Raw genomic sequence first — 17,273 nt, forward strand, 5'->3', positions numbered from 1 at the left:
TTGCCTGATCTAATATTTACCATGATGGTTGCAAAATGATGATTTTCCAACTCTAGCACTCCCTCCACATTTGCCAGTTGCCCTTCAGCATTCTAATCTAAGCAAGAGCCCTCTTCCTCCCTCCATTTATGTATCTGTTTGTTATTTATTTACAATTGGCTTAGGCATATGAATTTCTTTTTTTCCCAATGGTTTATAAATTATTACTATACTTGAGTATTTTGATACTTAAATTGTCCCAGATTTGGCCATTTGACCCCTACATCTGGCTCTTGTGTAGGACAAGGCTTTTAACATAATTTCTAACTCGTTTGTGTTCATTTAGAAGAGTATTTTTATACTTTATTTCTTAAACCTAACGATGAATGAAAAGTACAAGGCATTAAACAAAATTATCCTAGTAGATCAATGAACTTTGTTTAAATAATTAATAGCACAAAGCATGTAGATACAGGCTGTCTCATAGTAGTCCATTTTAGGTCCATAGGGTGAGGTCATTCTTTTTTATGTTCCTTGTATCTCCACTCTTCTGGCTCTTAAAGGCCAATTGATGTATGAGATCATCTCCTCAGAGTGGGTTGGGGATAAAGAAACAAAGTAATATTCCATCCTTTCCCCTGGGAAGATTAAGTGTGCCTATGTGGTGTTCAGTCTTCTTGAGGACTCTAGGGCCATGTGTAGTTCTATCTATAGGATTAGTAGAAGAACTATAATCTTCTTGTGAATTTTTTATGAGAATGACCTCAATAGAAGTTGTCTTCAATAAGTTAAGAAAGGCAGTAGTCTAAAAAGTTAGAATCACCTATTTCTTTTATAACTAAGAGATATTTTATTCTATTCACATGACTTTTTTTTTTTAATTCTCAAAGCTTATCCCACTTGTACTTTTCTTTCCATGTGCTAATTATCCTTTGCTTTCTTCAAAGAGTTCATTGGTATTTTACGTCAGTAAGACCTATTTCTTGAAAATAATTCCATATTTCTTCCCCAGCGCTACCTTGATGAAGCAGACAGAGATAAGGAGCGTTACATGAAGGAGCTGGAGCAGTATCAGAAGACTGAGGCCTACAAGGTTTTCAGTAGGAAAACCCAGGACCGTCAGAAAGGCAAATCTCATAGGCAAGGTATCAGAACTAGAACCAAATGTATTTGTAGTTTGTTTTGCATGATGGAGTGTCACAAAGCCAAGTATTAGAGTGAGAATATAAAAGATATATTTCTATCATTTCTCTATTATACTACATTCACTTACAAGCATCATCTTGGAATTTTATTAAAATCACATTGCTCTCATTTAGAAATTTCAGTTGGGTTTCCATATCCAGTATCAACAATTTGGCTTGTGCTCCAAGACCCTTTTAGTTGTCTGTGCTTTTTCTTCTATTTCCAATTTAGTCATTTCTCTACCTCTAAACAAATCTGTCTGCTACACTACATAACCACCTTGCTGTAACACCTCTAAGCCTTTCATGTGATCATTTCTCCCAGCTTCCAGTGATCAATCATCCTTTTAATTCACTCATTCATGTATGCGTGTATTCAAAAAATGTATTGAACACCTCCTATTACATATCAGGATCTCATCTAGGCATTAAGGATGCAAAGGTAAACAAGATACAGAAGATCCCAGTCTTCATGGATCTTTTGTCTTCCGTTAAAATTGTTCATCACACTTTTAAAATATTGCTAAAAGTTCCCCTTCTTCAGGAAACACTGCCAAAGAAAGAAGCCCCACTCATAATAGCTTGTCATTCCTGAGCTATTGCGTCTTCTCCACATTTGGGCATCTTGCCTGCTAAACTGTAATGTTCTGCAAACATCCTTTGGCATGTATTTCCTGTCCACTCTCCCGCCCTGTTCTCCTCAAAGGTAAGAACTGTGTCTGCTGTTTCTCTTGTGTCTAACTGTGTAACCTGTAAGATGGGGTTCCCTTTAACTTTTGTTGACTGATTAATAAAGCTATCAGAGAAAATATGATATGTTTTGAGAGCCCACATATACCAGCAGTTTTTGTAGCTTAGCATAGTCATTTCCTTAGGTTTTGTTATTTTGTTTTGTTTTTCAGCTTAATGTTCTTATTCTATCATATTTTTAGATGCAGCCCGACAGGCCACTCATGATCATGAGGTAATTAACTTTCTCTCTACATAGCGTGTGTGTGTGTGTGTGTGTGTGTGTGTGTGTGTGTGTGATATGTATATAATAATGATGCTATTTGAAATGCTATTGGACTGTTTTTTAATGAATGGCAGAGTATTTCCTATCCTGTAATTAGGATTGGGTTAGTTGCCTTTAGCTCAAGGACTCTTAGCATATGGCAGACACTTATGTCATGAGTTTGTCCTTGAATTAAAGCCCCTAACTCTAGTCCTTTCTTATGGTCCAAGAATTTTATTGGCTTTAAATGCTGAAGATGGCTGGAATTTGGAGTGAGGTATAGAAATGAGGACCAACTAAAAGCTATAACTTGACCGTAGTTTATCATCATCAGATACTGTATTCTGACTCTCAAAAAGTTGTTATTTAGGGAATCCAGCATTTAGTTAAAATGAACTATTCAACTTACAGCATCTACAGACCACAAGTGACATTATCTTGATTACTATGCCTACTTTCCTCACTGGTGCGTATTTGTTTACTGGCCTTTTCCCCTCCATTGGTTCAGTCTCAGCAATAGGATTTAGACCTGTGTTCCTGTATAGGACTGAGGCCTGTGTGTGTTGGCTCTGCTGCATAGAGAGCTTTAAATATATATGTAGCCTATGATTAATATATGGTTCTAAGAAAATAAAATTTGTGGTAATTTCATGCATGAAAATGCTCAATGACTCCTCATTGCTTACCAAATCACATTCAAACTCAGCAATCAGGATTTTCTGTAATTAAGCCCCTATTTCCCTTTCCAAATACCTTAACTCCCATATTTCCCATATATATCTTATGTACTTAAAAACCTTTAATACTCACTGTCCTCCAGGTGCCCCATCCTTTTCTGCCTCATGCCTGTGCTCATATTCTTCCTTTCACGAGAATACTTTCTTTCCCTCACTCATTTTTTCTGTTACCCTCTCCCATCATCCAATTTTGCCTCTAAATTCTAGTCATCCATCAAACCCTATTTCAAGTTCTATTTCCTCCTTCAAGCTTTTCCTATTTCCTCCAACTTCTTTTAAACCTCACAGCTCTCTATATTACTCTTACGCACTTAGCTGATCTGGCTAAGGTGCCAAAGTTACTCAAGTGCTTCTGTTATTAACACGCTTGGATTATAATCTCTTTGAAGGCATGCATGGTCTAGTTCCATATTGTACCCATCCCATCTAGCATGATGCCCTTGCATGGAAGAGTTCTTCCATAAATACTTATTTGTTTCTATACAAAACCCATTTGTTGAAATAACAGTGGATATTTACACAAAAAGAATTTTCTGATATACTCTTTTGCATGTATTGGGTTTTTTACTAAATCAAGGAAATCATTTCTTCAAAATAATAATGTATTTATCTTGGAGTTGTAATTCTCATACCTAATTTGATATTGGTGACCTTCAAAACATAGAGAATACTTTTAGATTCACAAGTCAAATAGATTTATTACCATCCATGAATTAGAAAGTGAGAAGCATAGTAAATATTAGCATTTTATTATTCATATAAATCCTATATAAATGTAGTTATATATGACATCTCTGTGTTTCAATTAGGATGAAATCTTTTTTTTTTTTTTGCTTGAGAAACTGTATGTACACTATATATTTTAAATCATAATTGAATAGTGTTGCAAGCTTTCCATATTGCCAAATACTTATATAATTACTTATTTCTCCTTCCTTTGTGTGCCCAACCCACCAATATCATTAAATTATCAAACTTCCTTTTTTCCCTATTAAGCATCCTTTATAGCTTCTCTGTCCTTAATGGTTACAAAAGAGAGTATGAACAGTAATCTAAAATCTATTACATTTTAATCTATTAGAGCTCACATTTTCTAGTCAATGACTGACTCCTTTCATCACTATGGATTTTACTGCCCAAACCATATGTGGCATTTTTGCCTCTCATAAAGTTAACAGTTGCCATCAGAAAAGATTCAGTAGACTTAGTCATAGAAGCTGCTGCTACTGATTTGAGAAATGAAGGTTTTTTTAAATACATTATTTAGTATGATATGAATTTCTATGATATATGAAAAGGAATAAGTCTCTGTGTGATTCCCCTGTTTCAGGATTAGACTCATGTGAAACACAGAAAAGGAGGGAGTAGGTGGAGAGCCAGCAATAATTTCTCAAATGTGTGTACAGTAGGGTCTATAAATCTGTTGTATGCCCACATCAGGATAAAGCTCTCTTAGTAAGGTTGTTGACCCAATTATTGCCCCCCACTTTATCAGTTTTTATTGAATAATATCTTACTAAACTAGGTTATTTCAAAAGAGTTGCAATTAAAAAAAAACCTCTTTGACAATTGTTAAACATATTTACACATAACCTCTTAGAGTGTAATAAGAGTTAAGAAAAATAAGAAAACACTACAAGTGGAAAACAAAAGGAGCCACAGAAGCCCCCATGGAAAGGAGGAACTGAATCAGACCTTAAAGATGACCCAGGTTTTGTGGGGCACTTCAGATATATTTATATTCATATATATATATATATGTAAAATGGCTTGAGCAGAGTTATGAGGAAGTTAATAAAAGAGCAAGTACCTTGCAAAGTGCCTAAAACATCACAGTTTCTAAAAACATGCTTATTTCCCTTTACTTATCCTATTAGGAATAAAATGGCAAATGCCATAAAATAGCCTTCGGGCTCACTTCAAAACTACTAAGACCTCAGAAATCCTCTCGACTGACCCCCTCATTTTGCCGGTGAGGAAAATGACTTGCCTGAGACAGGAAAGAACTTCCCAGAGTCACTTATTGAATTAATTAGAGGCAGAATTGTGACTGAAAGCCAGGCCTCTGTAGCCCCATCTTATTTAGCAGTCCTGGCAGCACCTGCCACGTTATATGGAATAAACAGCGTTGCAAGTTAAAATGGGCCAGGTTGCCTGTGATGTCAGCAAAATTTGTTGCCACTTGAGACAGAAACAATTTGATTTGTGTGTATGTAGTAAAGAAACCTATTGTATTCCCTAATGGAACTTAGATTCCTAAGACATTGTTGCCAAGGCAGTTACTGGAGAGCATATTAGAGCCAAAGAAATGCTGACCTGAAAGCCATTCAAGCCATTCTGCATAGCAGTGGGGCACTTAAGCCTGGTACACAATATTAAGAGCATTCCTTAAGGTAAAGGGCACTTGAGAGAAGCATATCACTCTCTATGAATTTCTGGCCCTGAGCCTAGATCACAGCAAAATAGTTTCAGTTCAAAAGGCCTCTGTTCTCTTACCCTCCACTCAATATATAGAATGAAAACCAAAGTGAAGAGTATTCTTGCTCCTCTCAAATCAAGAGCCAGCCTGCTAGACCCAGGAGTCAGCTAGTGTTACTCTCAAGAAAGTGTCTAAATCTCATGTGAGGACTAAGATAGAAACAATAATTTTGTTTCTCCTTTAATTTATGGGAAATGACAAAATGACACTCAGCCTGAACAAATTAGACCCTTTCAATGAAGAGGTAATGAAATCCTTATGATTTTAATCCCTTGAGTGACCCTTGGAGCAGCTTAAGTATATCTGAGCCCCCAAGAGGATCCTCTCCAATGCCAAGTAATGTACTCAGTAATGGAAGAGTGCTGATGGGTTTTATGACCACTCTTCAGTTAAGTAGAATTCTCTGTTGCCTCTCAGAGACTGAACAGTTTCATTTAATTGCTTTGGTGTTTCTTTCTTTGCACTCTAAGAATCTATACCAAAAGGCAGTGTGTTAATGCACCTATGTGGTGCTGTCCTCTGCCCTTATGTAGTTAGCCTGGTTTGGTTTGGACTGCTTTGGCAGGGAAAAGAGCAGAATTACCCATCTGAGCAGAATCTAGGCCTTGGAGAGGGCTCTCGGTACCATGGTAATGGAAGCCAAGCATCCCCACCTACCCATCTGACTGGCAGATATTCAGACCTATGGCTAGGTAAACTGATCTCATATAAGCCTGTGCAGTTAACTAAGAGACTGAACAAGATGGGATGATAAAATCATAAGGTCTTATCCTAAGTCATTTATGGACTTATGCTTATATCTGTTATGTCTTGTATAGTAACAGAGTTAAAGAATATGGTAAGCCAGCAGAGTAGAGAGAAAGTCACTGAGAAATATGCCTAAGATGCCTTCTGGAACCAGCCTTTCTTGTCCATACATTAGTTCTCTTTGAAATCCACCAAGAGCTGGCTAGAGGTAGAGCTTTGCATGTTGAAACTGGGGCTTTCAGTGGTAATCTTGTTGTTTGTTTTTAAATTGTTCTGAAAAACTTCACTTTCTTTCTTTAAGAGGTAAAAGATAGGGTAAAAATTAAGTGCTGTGAAAGTATCTTCAGGTAAATACATTGTTTTTCAGACTTCCATCTTAGACGTCTCTCTTGATCAGATGCCATTGGCAGGCAGCTTACACAGCACAGCCCTGACCCCTAAGGAGGCAGACACCAGTATGAAAACAGGATCTTGGCTGTCAGAATTCCCTCATAGGCTGTTAAGTGTTTAACCTTTCTACTGGGCCCCAAATCATATTTGTGTTCAAAGATAAAAGACTAGTGGTGGCAAAAGTAGGAAAGATACATTCTATCTCTGGCATTAAATGTGTTTCTATAGGAATGATTTCTAGATTTTTTAAACTGTTCTTTATGTTATAAAGGTTTTGGAATCTTCAGATTTCACTATCAATTTCTTCAGTACTCATTTCCCACTGTTCTCTTTACCATCTTATATTATGCAAGATTTTAAATACTGCCAAGACACTTATAATTTATGTTCTTAATGCTTTCAACTTCAAATTCATTGTAGAAACTGCAGACAAAGCATTTTGAAATATTGACTTTATTCACAAGGATCATTGTGGAATATATTTTGCAGTGGTTTTGTGAGACTTTTATTTTTAATGGCTTATTGGTGAATTCATTTTAGGTTTATTATTCTTTTCTATCTCACATAATCCTTGGGATTTTCATACTTAGAGCCCAGTTATTTCTGGATTTTTGGTTTTGTTTGTTTGTTTTTCCTGTGTCTGAAGAAAGTCTAAAAGATCCCCAACTATAGGCTGCCCTTGTAAATAAGTAGAAGTAAAAGTAGAAATCCCAGTGGAATACCATTATTATTACTCATGGCTGGCAGATCTCTGCTTAAAATTCTTATTGTCCACTCTGCAAATTTAGATTGCATAATCCTATCTCAGAGAACACTTTATGTATATAAAGTGTATATACATAAATGTATATAAATGTATATACATGTATATAAAGTGCTTTATGTATATAAAGTGCTTTATGTATATAAAGCACTTAATGTATAAAAAGCACTTTATGTATATAACCAACAGAAAAAAAACCTAGAAATTCTCTTTCTATATTCCTACCTCAACCACTTTCTCCACTGTATACTGTTGACTATTCAAAGCACAGAGCTAAGAAATGGTTTCCAAAATCTCCATTAGGGAAGTTTATGTAGGTTTGTTTTAAGGTTTCTCATTGCACAGCAGTTGTCACCTGAGAGATCTGAATATTTGACCTGCTTGAGCTCTATGAAAGTTTGGTTCCAAAGAAAAGGTGAATACATTTTCCTCACAGCCCCACCTAGACTGATTCCTGCTCATCCTACTATTTCTTTAAGGAAAACATGACCATTGTGCCTTTAGGCACTACTGTTTAATTTAGCTTCTGTTTAAGAATTAACTATTTTGTTACTCTTGATTCACAGAAAGAAGCAGAGGTAAAGGAACGGTCTGTTTTTGACATCCCTATATTTACAGAGGAATTCCTGAACCACAGCAAAGGTGATTACCAAAGGATCGTTTTGTGTTACTCAGGTCTATGACAGGGGATTTAGTTGTCGGGAGGAATTCATTGCTGAAAAGCAACGGTAGTGATATTCCAGACCCTGAGACTGGTCTGGAAGAAGAAAACTGCTTCCATTTCACTCTGTATTAAAAGCAGCTACTCAGAGACCTGTGGAGGACAGCTGAGCCACTGTTGTCAAAGCTGCTTTAGTCTCTGGATCAGAGGAAATAAATATACATCACTAATTCAATTGCTTTCAGGCTCTTAGCCTAGAACCCTTTGTACAAATGAAAGCTTACATGGATGTCCAAAATATAAAATAAATATGAGTAAAGCTGGCCCCACTGCAGTAAAGATGTGGACCCACAGCTGTGCTTGCCCAGTCTCCCAGGATCCCCCTGTGGAACCCCTCAGGCTTATCATTTCACAGCTTTAAAAAATCAAACAAACAAACAAATACTGGGAATTACAGCTGTTCCTTACAATCTTAAGTATAGAATATGACCAGCTTTAAGAATTAAAATAACTCTGGGGAGCCAGGCGTTTTACTGCTGAAATTGCTATCTGGAAGGCCATAATGAGAATAGGGACATGAGGAGGGGTAGCTAATTAGAGACAGCTAAGCAGGACTTCCTGTAAGAGTCATCGGGACTCCTCAGAGAGGCTAGTATTACCTGTGTTTTGTCGGGGTTTTGTCCTCAGCTCGGGAGGCAGAGCTCCGTCAGCTTCGAAAATCCAACATGGAGTTTGAGGAAAGGAACGCAGCCCTGCAAAAGCACGTGGAGAGCATGCGCACAGCGGTGGAGAAGCTGGAGGTGGACGTGATCCAGGAGCGGAGCCGCAACACCGTCTTACAGCAGCACCTGGAGACCCTGCGGCAGGTGTTGACAAGCAGCTTCGCCAGCATGCCCTTGCCTGGTAATGTCATCCCTAGCTGAGCCCTGTAAAGTGGCAGGGGTGGGGGGAGGTGCTGTTCATGTTGGTACTGGTGTGGTGAGGCTGAAGTCTCACCTCCAGAGGAAAATCAGTAAACTCAGGGGTCTTTTCCTCAGAGGTTTCTGTGGGCCATGTAATAGAATCTCAGTATTGGTTAAAATCATCCAGAATTTCAGGCTCTCTGCTCAGTTAAATTTTTCTTCAGTTGTATTTTCATACAGTCTACTTTCTATTAAGCTTAATTTGATACTCTGAACAGTGGAAACTGTGTAATATTAAAGTCCTGAGTGGAGCACTTTTCTTTTTTTGTTTTCTAAATTGTGGTGTAATTGACATATAACATTGTGTTAGTTTCAGGTGTACAACGTAATGATTCACTATCTGTATACACTGTGAAATGATCACCACAATCTAGTACCATGCATCACCATACAGAGTTACCAAAAAAATTTTTTCTTGTGATGAGAACTTTTAAGATATACTTTCTTGGCAACTGTCAAACATGTAGTACAATATTATTGACTACAGTCACCATGCTGTACATTACATCCCCATGACTTAATTTATAACTAGAAGTTTTTATTTCTTGATCCCCTCCCCCAACTCACCCATCCCCCCCAGAGCATTTTTCTGATGTATATTTTCTTGCTTTGTAATATTGTCTTAATGGGAAGGAAAAGGAAAATAAATACTAGTATTTCTTTTTTTCTTTTTTTTTTGCGGTACGCGGGCCTCTCACCGCTGCGGCCTCTCCCGCCACGGAGCACAGGCTCCGGACGCGCAGGCCCAGCGGCCATGGCGCACGGGCCCAGCCGCTCCACGGCACGTGGGATCCTCCCGGACCGGGGCACAAACCCGTGTCCCCCGCATCAGCAGGCGGACTCTCAACCACTGCGCCACCAGGGAAACCCATAGTATTTCTTATATACTCTTTCATTTTGAAAATAGTTACAGCAGAGCTGGGAGAGTCTTTAACCTTTTGTGCTATGCAACTACACCTATATACTGCACAGCAATTATATAGCCCATCTGTTTATTTAGAGTATGTGGATTAATTTCATTTCTTTGAGGTCTAAAAGTCTCTCCTCTGAAAATAAAATCTTCTCTATGGAGCAGACCACATTAGAGTCAAGTTTCTTTTGCTGTGGAATCACTGATCTGTGTTATGGTTGAACTGAATGGGAGGATTTTCTTACTTTCTCTTCTTATCTCACTTCAGGAAGTGGAGAGACACCTACAGTGGACACTATCGACTCCTATATGAACAGACTGCACAGTATTATTTTAGCTAATCCCCAAGACAATGAAAACTTCATAGCTACAGTTCGAGAAGTTGTGAACAGGCTTGATCGTTAGGGAATGGTGAGTGCTCACTGACATGATTCGTACGTGCCAGCGTGTCATCAAAAATAAGATGGCATTAGACTTTATCAATACTAGTAAAACCCTGGAATTACATTGAATAAGTGAGTTGGAGACTTGATTAAGATTCCTGTTGCATGGTTGCTAAATGTAGTGTTGGAAAACTGAATCAAGATAGTTTTTCTTCATGCATGCCTCCACATGGCTTAATGGAAAGAGCGTGATTTTTGTGGTTGGACCTCAGTTCTAGCTTTGTCACTTATGAGCTGTATTCTCAGGTATTAGTTTCCCAAAGAGCTTTGAAGGGTGAGTGAGAAATTTAGAGAAAACAACCCTCCAAACAACACATAGAACAAAATAAATATAACTTAATTGCTAAGCTTCCTTTCCCCTGTAAAGTTAATGATAATTTACAATAGTCAGTGAGACATTGTATGTGTACAAGACTCTATAAGTAAGAAGCTTTTCATTTATCACTCAATATCAGAGTAACTGTAGTATGTTAAATGTTAATGTGGACTAAACTTACAGTGAAACAGTTAATGCCTTGATTAAATATATTAAAAAATAAATGAACTCTCAATAAGTACAAAGAGAGAAAAGAGAAAATAAGCTTTTTAAAAACATATTCAACAAATGACTAGTAGTATGTGTTGCATCCTTTTAGAAGAGAAAAAAGTACATTTCCCAAAGGGATCTGCTTATATAAACTTTGTGGTACTAATGGTCAGTCATCAGGTATCATCACTCAAATTCCTGTAGAGATAGGGTACCCTTTAGTATGTCATTCCACAAAATTGACAGCCCTTTGGTCTGTCAGTTAAATTGTTCCATACCTGCAGACATATAAACTGTGTGGAAATCTTGGGGTTGGACCATACAATGAGTGGCCATATATGAATACTAAAACAAGAGTGGATAGCAGGATATGCTCCTTAGAATGGCTGGTCATGGGCTTGGATCCTAATTTATTTGTCTTGCAGGTACATGAGCACACTCATATACATACTAACATTCTAACATGGTCTGGACCTTGAGCAACATGTGCAAGAATAAATAAAACCCATGATTCTTTATCCAGTGAGGCCACATCTGGCAGCATAGACAAAAGCAGTAGTCTTTATCCTTCTTGTCCAAGCCCTCAAATAGTAACTGTATAAGGCAATTTATTATACTTTAGCCTCAGCCGTGCTCTGATGGGGAAAGGATTACTGTCCTTCTAGTGAGTAGCCAGATGGAACAGACCATACTTCTAAGAGATGGCTGGACTCCCTGCAGAATAAAGAAATGGCATTACTGCTGCTGTATGTGAAGGGAACAGCTTGTAAATCTAGGCTTGGGATTTTTAGGAGCTCGTCATCTTTCTCATTTTCACACAGTGTTTTCAATTAACACTCTTGTAGGCTTGAAAAGAGAGAGCTGGGAGAAACAGTGTGGAGGATTGTGAAAGAACACAGTAATTGATAACGTGGTGTCTCCTCACATAGGTATAGGACAGTTATTGCAAGTTCTGAGCCAAAAATGGTTTTCCATTTTGAGCATTTGGCCAGTGAGACTCTCCTAAAGCTTTATCTATCTTAAGGATATAAACTGTAGTATCTGCTTTCCGAGGTGTCTTTGAAAACCTAGAATGTGATGATTATTCTTGATTTTAACCTACAAATATTTTGCTCTTGAAAGAAACAGTACCTGAAAATGTGAACCATTTTATTACCGCAGATTCTTACAATCTAGCCATATAAACATAACTAAGAATGGATAGTTCTCCGTACCCTCTGAAACTGTCAAATGAAACAATTATAAAGACTGTGATTAACACTAGCTTGCCCTCATTATACAAATATGTACAGACAGCTAGGCCTGATGTCCCCAGCATTCATGGTGCAATTAATTACTCTGACATGAGCTTGGCAAAGGTTTCTTCCATTGTCAGGACCCAGTGAGTGAAAGGAAGCTAATGGTCTACAGCTTTAGAGGAGCATATTAGAGCTGGAAGGGGTGTTTAGAAATCCCATTATTTTACATATGAAGAAACTGAGTCCCAAAGAGGCAGAATCTCTTGCCTGAAAATACCTGAGTATGTGGGTGCAGAATCCAGACCTAGAACACATGTATCTAAACTCAGTGGGGTTTCTAAAACGTTGATACAAGGAGGTAGGGATGGGTGTAAGGGGAAAGCACTAAAAAAAATCTTAGAATGAGAGCATTAAGATAAATGGGAGGTAATTAGGAAAAAATTACAATCCAGCAATTATAATGTTATAAAATTTTGGTCAGCCATTTTATAATTATTTTTATAGTTATACAATGGAAGAATTACCCCAGCTGTCATCTTTCTTTGTGGCTGACTTGTACTTAGAAAAAGTGGAGCTGGGAGGAAGTCATGGGGGTGATTTCATATTGACAGATGACTACTGTATATAAACTATCAAAAGCCATATGTTGCTTGATTTCAGTTGAACCAAGTGATAAATATTTGCCTGTTTGAGGATTGGAAAAATATATATATATGTGATTGCCTTTTTATCAATGTAAAAATGTATTCATCTTATGCGCACAGTACATCCCTATCCATGCAGAGGGCCTTAGATTTATACTTGAAGAAAATTGGTTTTGATTGACCAGGACTAAAGTAAAGTACTAATTTTTCATCATCAGATTTGTCCCTGATACTTGCTTTTCTGTGTTCGGCTGGCAATTTTCCAACCTCCCCATTGTGGCTGAGCTGGAGCAGGGCCACATTTTTCATTGAAATGTTGTCTAAAATGCCTCAGTGAGGTTGGTTGCTTGCAGCTTTATGAGCTCTTTAGTTTACATACACCCTGCTACTCACCGTAACCCTTTTTTTTTTTTTTGGCCACGTAGCACTGGGTGTTTATTCTGCATAATAATAATAAACAACACTGTGAGCATTTACACATGCCGGCACATCCTAAGTACTTTACGTGTGCTGGCTCATTGACTCCTTGCCACAACTCCATGAAGTTTTTCTTTTTTCCATTTAATTTAATTTTATTTTTTTATTAATTTTAACTGGAGTACAGTTGCTTTACAATGTTGTGTTAGTTTCTGCTGTACAGCAAAGTGAATTAGCCATAGTATACACATATCCCCTCTTTTTTGGATTTCCTTCCCATTTAGGTCACCACAGAGCACTGAGTAGAGCTCCCTGTGCTCTACAGTCGGTTCTCATTAGTCATCTACTTTATACATAGTATCAAGAGTGTATATATGTCGATCCCAATCTCCCAGTTCCTCCCACACCCCCCTCCCCCTTGGTATCCATATGTTTGTTCTCTACGTCTGTGTCTCTATTTCTGCTTTGTAAATAAGAACATCTATACCATTCTTCTAGTTTCCACGTACCTTAACCCTTTTGAAAATAGAGCAAGGCATTATTTTAACCCATAGCCCTAACCCTTTCTGATCTGTGCTTACGTTTTGGTATCCTTTTTTTTTTTCTCCCAATTCTACAGGTCTTAGAGCTCCAAGATGTTCTGTAAGTGGTTTTACTTGTTTGGAATGAGAAGCCATCCATGGAAATTTGAATTGAGTGGAGGCAGAGAGGGAGGTACAGATTACTCTGCTTGTGAAGGAACTGTCAGTTGAGTTAAATGCCTTCACCCCAGGAAGCCATATGAGGGAGCAACAAAAGGAACATGTATGTGAACTTCCTATGGAATCGTCTTCGTGAAGCTTTGACCGTGTACAGCCACTCTCCCGAGTCTTCAGTTTCCTATCATTTCTATTTCTGTTGAAGTGGGTCTGCATATATTCTGCTGACCAGGCGCCCCTGAGACTGGCATCTTCTGCAGCAGAAAGGAAGCCTTCTTATTGTTCTGCTTCATTCAGATTGGACTCTTTTATCAGTGGCTCTGTGGTTTTATCAGTGGTTTTCCTACCTAGCTGTCACTTTTTCTTAATGCTTTTGGGGGTTATTTTTTTATTTCCTTCACCCCCACCAAGCTAGACATCTCCATTTTCTGACCTCTTGGCTTTGTTGCTCAGCAGGGTTCTGAAGGAGAGTTTCTCTCATTGGACAGGCCCAGTCTTCTCCCATCATTGTCCTACTGTGACTCCAAAGAAAGGAGCTTCTTGTTGACAGTGTCCTGTGGAGTGAGGCTGTGTTTCGTATCCCACACAGCGCTCAGGGTGCCAGCCCTCGTGGAGGCTTTGTGGTTGCTGCCCTGAAGGAGAATGCTCTTTCCTTCCTCCTTGGTACTGCCTGCTGTTTTCTGAGCATTGCTCGTGCACATACCCTGCGTCCCAGCCCCAGCAAGACTCTTCTGTTCCCATCTGTTGGCAGTGACTTGTGGAATATTTTTGCTGAGGAAAAGGTCATTGGTAAACAGGACAGAACGAGAAAAGTAGTTTCTCATTTGGTATTGAAAAAAATCCTAAAGTTTATCATAAGTGAAAACAGAGAGAATCCCTGTCTGCTTGAGGTGTACCGATTCATGGATACGGATGGGTGGAAATGCCATTCAGAATAGCCTCCAGCTGATGGAGAAGGACACGGAGGAATTCTCATGTCCTTTGTCTTCCTTCTGTAATCATAACTGCAGAGTCTGTGTCAAAAGGACAGGCTTCCCTTCCTTCTCCCTGCTTAATTAGTAAGTGATTTTTTTTTTTTTTTTAAACACCAAAAGGGAAGAAGGGTTTCTGTTTCTCACCTCAGGGTTTGGTTTTGTTGTGTTGTGTTTGGATGCTCTGGAGCACGAGGCTGATGGTTGCAGCTGAGATCTTTGGAGCCAAAGCAGGGCATGCTGAGCCCATTGTCTAGGCACCACCCCACCGAAGGCGGGTGGAAGTGTGGCCCCCTCACAATATACTCACAGGCCAGGGTGCAAGCCAGAAACCCCCGTCATGTTGCTGCCTCATCCTGTCTTCTCAGCATCTCCTCCCCTGATTTCTTTCTTAACCCAAAGGAAATAAAACAACAAAAAAAAACCTTTTTGAAAATTCTGATACGAACACACATCAAATTTCCATGTACCGAAGCCCATGTATCACCACTTGGCAGGCTTTTAGAATAAGAGCCCATCATTATCTATCTCTGTAAACCTAGCCAGCTCACCTGCTCTTCTCTCTTTTCCTGTTTTCCTGCTCTCACCTGCCATTCCTGTGACTTCTTTCAGACTCCCTGCCTGCTAAGTCCAAGCTGGAATGCACTGTCTGTGGCAGGACATCCAAGCCGGTTCTGGAAGTTTGTGTCTGCCTTCTGCCAAATACTTTCTCTCCTTTCTTCCTCCTACTCTCTGTTTCTCCTTTGTGTCAGTTTTGCACAGCGTTCTTAGCAGTGCCGTAGACCAGGAAAGGCTGTAAGCTGGTCCAAAGATCGTCGTTCTCCTGAGTCTAGCCAGGATACCTGACATTGACTTGAGACATCTGCATATTCAGGAAAGCACGAGGTCTCGAGAAAGCCTGCAGTCTGAAATCATTTTCACAAAATAACAGCCTGCTTTTGACATGCTGGCTGGCCCTCCTAGCAGCGACACACCTGACTCACTGGTGGCTGGGATTCAGCTGCCACAAAACAAGCAGGTCTGCGTCACCTCCTCTCTCCTCTGTGCCCAGCCAGGAGGTACTAAATGAGGTCACAGGCTAACATGATACCTAATTCACATTTCCCAGTAAACTTGTAGATGTTATTGCACTTACATGTTCTTCTCAAGAAATAAGTTGTTGCCTATTCAGTGTTACAGATTTCTTTCTTTTTATTGAAACACAAGGAGCAGCTGAGGAAAATCAGACAAAGTGTTTTATTTCTGACAAAATAAAATTTTAGAAAAAAATGTGTGTACATGTGTTTGAAACTGTTGAAATGCCAAGTTTTCTGTACAAGTGTTTTTGTAATTAAACTTTTAGATTTTCTTTGTTTTTTAAGAAGTCGATATGCTTGCTTGACATTTGCCTCATTAAAACTTTTCTGTGTTGAATCCACCCGATTCAATTTTTACCTGCATTGCCTTTTCATCGTAAAGACTTTGTCAACTCTACATTAATCATCAAGTCTGTTATGCTTTTAAAGCAGTAACACATTCATTTTACTAATTGCTTATTCAAAATGTGTCCTAGCCTGTTTGAGAATTCGGCTCTCTTAATGTATGTTGTAAGAATACAATGAGTTATAATTCATTTTAATGTAGCAGTAGTATTCTGGAGGCAACTTGAAAGTCTGATGTTCTTAAAGTCAGTGACTTCAGTCCCCTTGATAGGAGACTTTTGACTTCCTTTTGACTGAAGAGATAAATTGTCCTTAAATGCTTGCTTTTAAAAATAACCACTACTTCACCAATCAGAATCATTTTTAAAGGAAATTTGTCACCTACTTCCACCCTGCTTTTAAAATCCTAGGGGTGAGCTCACCTGGCTTCCAAACCCTGCAGCTCTCCAAGTAGCTAGTTGTGTGGCATTGGGTGAGACTTGCTTTGTTCCAGCTTCAGTTTTCTCATCTGACATGCCTCAGCTCTCTTACACTTGTTAGAAAGATAGAATCAGGTAACAGAATCGACCATGCCTTGGAGGATATGAAGACTCTGTTACATGAATGCGAAGAATTGTTGAGGTAACTCAGTTAGGATCAGGCTTGACTACATTTAACAGAAACTCAAATCAGCAAAAGCTTGAATAAGAAACTTATCTCTCTCACTGAAAAGTATTCCAAAGGTAGGCAGTCCAAGACCAATATAGAGGCTCCTGTCTGCACCACAATGTGGTTCCTTTCTCAGGGTCACCTCAAGGTCCAAAATAGCCACTTGACCATCAGCCGTCATTTGAAATTCCTGGCAGCATAAAGAAAAGAAAAAACCGGCAAGGACAAAACGGGCAAACTCAGCTGAGTCAGCACCCTTTAAAGAGCCTTCCTGGAAGCCACACTCAACTTCCAGAACACAATCACATGACAACAGCTAGCTATATGGAAGGCAGAGGAATCTCATCTTTCCTTGGACATTACTGCCCCCAATAATATACAGGTTTTAGTCAGTAAGGAAGGAGAAAATAAATACAGAGTAGGCAGCTCAGTTAATTTCATGACTCACATGTGTGACTCCA

The 17,273-nt window shown here is 38.9% G+C and overlaps 1 protein-coding gene across 3 annotated transcripts in view; it reads left to right on the top strand.

The window, feature by feature from the left end:
- Positions 1–16,156, top strand: part of HMG20A (high mobility group 20A) — a 69,849-nt gene extending 53,693 nt beyond the window's left edge. For all 3 annotated transcript variants that reach the window (XM_004276340.3, XM_049705735.1, XM_033440130.1), the window contains 6 exons: positions 992–1,124; positions 2,096–2,127; positions 7,840–7,915; positions 8,622–8,837; positions 10,075–10,217; positions 13,694–16,156. In XM_004276340.3, coding sequence (XP_004276388.1) covers positions 992–1,124; positions 2,096–2,127; positions 7,840–7,915; positions 8,622–8,837; positions 10,075–10,211 — 594 coding nt within the window. In that variant the 3' untranslated portion in view covers positions 10,212–10,217; positions 13,694–16,156. The remainder of the gene's footprint in view (positions 1–991; positions 1,125–2,095; positions 2,128–7,839; positions 7,916–8,621; positions 8,838–10,074; positions 10,218–13,693) is intronic.
- The last annotated feature ends 1,117 nt before the right edge of the window (positions 16,157–17,273 follow it).

This window comes from Orcinus orca, chromosome 2, assembly GCF_937001465.1.
Source record: "Orcinus orca chromosome 2, mOrcOrc1.1, whole genome shotgun sequence".
NCBI classification, from domain to species: domain Eukaryota; kingdom Metazoa; phylum Chordata; class Mammalia; order Artiodactyla; family Delphinidae; genus Orcinus; species Orcinus orca.